At 53.7% G+C, this 5,583-nt stretch overlaps 1 protein-coding gene across 1 annotated transcript in view; it reads right to left on the reverse strand.

Moving 5' to 3' along the window:
* The window catches only part of OTOG (otogelin), an 82,587-nt gene that overhangs the window by 5,908 nt on the left and 71,096 nt on the right, over window positions 1–5,583 (reverse strand). Inside the window, exons 46-49 of the mRNA XM_045291141.1 lie at window positions 5,297–5,404; window positions 4,804–4,905; window positions 1,881–1,979; window positions 713–753 (exon numbers count right to left, since the gene is read on the reverse strand). Coding sequence (XP_045147076.1) covers window positions 713–753; window positions 1,881–1,979; window positions 4,804–4,905; window positions 5,297–5,404 — 350 coding nt within the window. The remainder of the gene's footprint in view (window positions 1–712; window positions 754–1,880; window positions 1,980–4,803; window positions 4,906–5,296; window positions 5,405–5,583) is intronic.

The following is a 5,583-nucleotide window of genomic DNA, read 5'->3' on the forward strand; positions in this document are numbered from 1 at the left end:
AGGGCAGTCTGTATAAGCCAGGAAGTTATCTAAGCATCACTTTGCATTTCTTCAAGCATTTTCACTTAAGTGCTCAGCAGCTAGTCAAAGGGGCCACGGTTCAACCCTACCAGCTGCGGCATGAGAGGAAGACGTGCTGATCTGCTTCATACCAAGGACTGCCTAGGGAGCCTCACGGGCTGGCTGCGCTACCCTGTGGATGGCCTCAGTGGCACCCAGCAACAATCACGGTGGCCATGTGGCCTGGTGGCTAAGGGCAAGGTCTCTGGAGTCAGCGTTCCTAGCTTCAAACCGTGGCTCTGTGGTTTACAGGTCTCATGATCTCAACCTGAGCATCCTTGTCGGTATAACTGAAGGAGTCCTAGAAGCGACCTCGTGGGGTGGTCAGGGGGGGTGGGGAATTCGTGGGCTGGGGCACACAGAGGCTTGGCAGGTGGCCAGCTCTCAGCCAGCACGGGTTCCTAGTCATCTTCCCCATCTTCAGCACTGTCGTCACGGTTATATTACCATCATCATCCTCACAGGACTTGGTCTCACCACAAGTGGGGGGCGTGGGCATGTAGACGAGGTCATGGTGCTCAGAGAGTCAGTGGTGACCCATGGAACAGGAGTGCCAACCTGCGATCTGGGGCTCTGTGCCCAGGTTAAAGAAATAGGGTTCCCCAGGGGAGGGGGGACTCAGGAAAGGAAGGGAGGGGCAGGGGCTCCATACCAGATGGCACTTGGGCACCGGGATTGTGTCGCAGTCACACTCTGAAAGACAAGGGGGGGCAGGGCCCACCTCACCAGCAATGCCCAGTTCCCTGAACCTCCCTCAAGGCACCCCCAGTGAGGTTGGTACGGTCCCCACCCTCTCCTGGGGCGAAGGAGGGGAAGAAGCAAGCTTTCAGCTTCACACCATCCCTCAGTGGGAGCTGCAGCTCCCCTGGCAGGCAGGCTGGCTGAAGGGAGCAGGGATGAGCATTCAGCACCAAGCTCCCCCACCTGGATGTGGGCGAGGGCATGCAGGCAGACAGGCCAGTCACAGGCCTCCATTCCCCATCGAGGACGGATCCCTGCCCTCCTCCATGGCCCTTCTGGGACAGGTGCAGAGCTTCCCCAAGTAAACATGGCGAGGCTGAGACATCTCACCAATGGCATCTCCCCAGAATAGGTTCCAGCAAGCTCCGTGTTGCCATTCTAAGTCTACCCAGGGGCAGGACCTGTTCTCCCGTGTGCACAGGCAATAGCTGAGGCACTGCTCACTGACACATGGGACACATCAACGCTAGCTTCAAGGACCGGCCGAGAGCTCAGGGTAAGTGTGGCTGCAGACCACTCTTCTGAGTCACTGTTTCTGGTAACATGTGTTTTTAGTGCCTACAAGAGACCGAGCTCAGTCCTGGGCTCTGAAGCTAGAGCGACGAGCAAAGCAGCCTAAACCCTGCCTTCATGAAGCGTGTGTTCTAGGAAGGACCAGAAAAAGACCACGCGAAGTGTCCAGATGCAAAATAGAGTTGCTCACTCTTTAACACAGACACACGCTCCTCTAGCACGCCCAAGACTGCTTCGCAACAGTGTTTGGGGTGACTTTTCACAAAAGCCATTTGCCATCAGACAATTGTAATAAGAAGTTTCTTAAAGAAGGAGAACTGATTTTGGATTCAGAAACCTTCCTTGTCCCTCTTTCACCCTCGGAAGAAAAGCACTCAGAGAGCGGACACACGGGGGAGGGAGGGAATGCGCTGCTTTCCCTCGGGTGACTTGGGAAGGGCTTGGTTTTGAGGAAGTTTGGCAGTAGGGGGGCGGGGGTGCTGTTTCCCCTCCGTTCCCCCTGCTTCAGGGACACAGCACAGATCCCCAGCCTTTGTGGGGGGCAGTGTCCCTGTCCGGGGACTTACCACAAGACTTGTACGGGCAGCACCGTTCTGGGCTCCACACCTCCACCAGGGCCGTGCCCAGGCCACACTGCACTTGGGGGCACCGGAAGCTCTCACACACTGGGAGACATGGAAGCAGTTGTGTCAGCCTGAGATCTCTCAGAGGTGCAACCAGGCCGGAGCAGCGGCCCTCCCCAGCTCTTGTCTTTCCGAAACGGAAGCAGTGGCTCAGACTCATGGTGACCTTGGGGGTCAGAGGGCAACTGTGCTCCTGAGGCTTTTCCCTGGCTGAGTTGGGGAAGGCAGTCTTCCGAGGGACCTCTGGGTGTGTTTGAACTTCTAGCCTTTCAGTTAGTTAACAGCAGTTCTCAACCTGTGGGTCGCGACCACGAACGATCCTTTCACAGGGGTCACCCAATTCACAGCAGTATCAAAATTACAGTGATGGAGTAGCAACAAAAACAAATTTATGGTTGGGGGGCGGCGGTCACCACAACATGAGGAACTGTATTAAAGGGTCGTGGCATTAGGAAGTCTGAGAACCACTGCCCTAGATGCTGTGGGGCTCAGCGGGACAGCATGCATCCCTGGATGGGAGGAGGATATATGAAGCTCATGGACTGTTTCACCAGATACGTCAACTGGACTTGGGATCCACTAAGCCTAACTTCTGCTTTACAGTCGGCACCAGCAGCTCCTGCCAGAGGGAACCGGGGTAAGGGTTCTATAGGGCCACAGTCCAGGCTCTACAATTTGGATCTGTGCTGAGTCAGAAAAGATTTAAGAGACACAGTTGTGATGTGTAGTTCTAAATTGGACCCTAGGTGGAACAAACCGGGCCAGACAGGGACTGTGCACTCGATGAGTCGAAGACTGATTAGCATGGGAGGTGGAGATAATTGACTGAGGCGGCCGGTTAAAAGACAGCATGTACCATGTGGTCTGATTTTGCTAGGAGACCCTGGCCCACAGATATACATGTTATCAGGAGGCATCAAAAAATGCATGGGAAAATAACATTAAAAGACAAAGGGATTTTTTCCCAGGCACGTTTGGAACCCCCTCGTGTACATGAGGCATACAGATGATTCGACAAGATCTGCACTGTTAGCAATGGAATCTCCAGGAGGTAAGAAAGGTAGCTCTTTCCTACTTTCTAAAAGGTGCCTTGTCATGGATTGGATTGTGTCTCCCCACACTCTGTGTGACAATGGGCTGGCCCGGGATGCCCAGAGGTTTGGCAGTTGTGGAACGAATGATGCAGTCATTGCCCATGAAGTGATCTGATGTGATAAGCCAATCAAGCCATAAGGGGATTCAAGTGGGATGCCACATCCTCACTCAGGGCACAGTCCTGAGCCAATGTGAGGTGGGCTTCCCTAGCATGTGTCCTGCATCTTCTTTTATCTTGCCAGAGGCAAAAGGAGAAGAAGCTACCGTAAAAATAGGGGCGTGATGATCAACAAGAAAGAAGAACCAGGTGCACAGTGCATCCCTGAGCTGAGAAGCTGCTAGAGCCAGGAGACACGCAGGTCTCCAAGGGAGTTTCTCGTCCACGTCTGTGGAAGGAGACCAGGACTTCCCCCAGAGCTGACAGAGAACGCCTTCCCCGACAGCCCGCACTCTGAATTCTGCCTTCCAGTCTCTTAAGCTAGGAGGGAATAAAGTTGTGTCTGATGAAGGTTTTTACTTGTGGAATTTCTGTTATGGCAGCACAGAAAACTAAGACACGTACATAGTGCATTTGTAATTCTACAAGCACTGTAAAGGTAGGGAGAAGATAATACTATCAACAGCCACCATTCACTGAACACCTACAGGGTGCCAAGGGCTTCTCTAGGGACTGGTCTCTCCTGACACGTCCAAAGTAAGTAAGATGAAGTCTCACCATCCCTGCCTCGAAGGAGGCCACTGGCCGTACTTCTTCCCAGACAGATGAGTTCGCCCTTTTAGCAGTTCCTGGTACTTTCAGTAGTCTTCTCCAGCCCACAATTCAAATGCTGAGTCTAATTCAGTCTTCCTGATTCAACGGCCAACGTTCACATGCACATGAGCTTATCCAAATTACCATGGCTTGGGTCAGGCGCACCTTAGTCCTCAAAGTGACATCCTTGTTTTCCAAGATTCTAAAGAGGTCTTGTGCAGCAGATGCACCCAATGCAATGCATCTTTTGATCTCTTGACTGTTGCTTCCATGAGCATTGATTGTGGATCCAAGCAAGACAACTTCTCCACAACCTTTAACCTTTTCTCCATTGATCATGAAGATCACCTATTGGTCCTTTACCTACTGGTTTACCTACTGGTTATGATGTGATCTGTTGACATTTATCCACTGTATTCACTTCCCCCCATTAGCCTCACTTAAGCAGCCTGAGTCAGCAGTGGGCTGAGAACTTGAAGTTTGGAGGTTCTAACTCATCAGCCTCTCTCTAGGAGAAAGATGCAGCTGACCACTTCCATAAAGACTGAAATCCTATAGGGAAGTTCCACTCTGTCCTACACAGTCACTATGAGTTAGAATCAGGGAAGGAGCTAAGTAGACTAACTTAAGGTTCCTAACCCTGCCTAGATGATGCGTATGTTCTCAGTGTCCTATAAAGGCAACAGAAAGAGCCTTCGGTGTGGATTCAATGTAAAGAAAACCACAATCCTCACAACTGGACAGACAGATGGTGAATCTCTCTATGGAGCTTCAGAGACATTTGCGACTTTGCCCGGACCCGCCAGCATCCTACTCCCCTGGCCTGGCCCAGCACCCTTACGGGGCCTGAGTTCATTATGGCATCGATGCCCTGTGCTCAGAGCTCGGCACAGGAGGCTTCCCCTCCCTCCTGTTGAGCTGCCACTGGCCTTGGGAGTACCGGTTTTGCAGAAGGGTTCAGTGGGCCGATGAAACCCACAGAGCCCCTTCCTGCCAAGGTCAGCGGGAGCCTGCACTCACCACACTGGTAGAATGGGCAGCACAACTCTGTGGTGTTCCTGGCCACTGTGAGGGCCTCCCCCTCCTGACACTCAGGGATCGGGTCTGGACAGTCACCGCAGGCTGTGGGGAAAGAGGGTGCATGGCTGTCACAAACTGTCCCCCTCGTGCAGCGCTTGGTAGGAGCCGGGGAAAGGGGTGGGTCATGGTCAATGGCCCTCATGCGACAGGAGCTACACAAGTGGCAGCATTTTGTGGTCTTCTGTAACCAACCCTGAACTCAGAATCTGGAAGTCAGTCCTCATCTCCACCAAGCATCCATCTCCTCTTGCTTGCTCATCTAAGGGCACGCAGAGGGCTCCCTTCCCTTGGCCTCTTATGCATCTTTCTAGACAGCAATCTCACCAGTAGTCAGTTGCCCACCCCACCTGGAGTCGCCCCCCACCCCCTTTCCTCCAGCAGCCTAAGGACACACAGGTGAGGAAGGGGCTGGCTCCGGGCTGGGTCTACCCACCACAGAAGTAGGAGGTGCAGCAAGAGTCCCCGAGGCGGCCGCCAATCAAGATCTGGTCCTGGCGGCAGCTGGGGACCAGTTCCACCTCACACTGGCCTGGGTCACATTCTGAGGGAGGAGTCAGAATTTCAGGGCTGGGAGCAAAGCTGACCTGGCCATGCCTTGACCTTCCCCAGATCTGCCCTGACCTCCCCACAGCCCAGTCTGCAGAACCAGCCTCCCTCACCCACTGTAGGCCCCGACTGCCGTCCGACCCAGATGGCGCCTTCCCCTGATTCCGCCCCCCC

This window comes from Echinops telfairi, unplaced genomic scaffold, assembly GCF_000313985.2.
Source record: "Echinops telfairi isolate 266 unplaced genomic scaffold, ASM31398v2 ScPeMD7_60;HRSCAF=208, whole genome shotgun sequence".
NCBI lineage: Eukaryota > Metazoa > Chordata > Mammalia > Afrosoricida > Tenrecidae > Echinops > Echinops telfairi.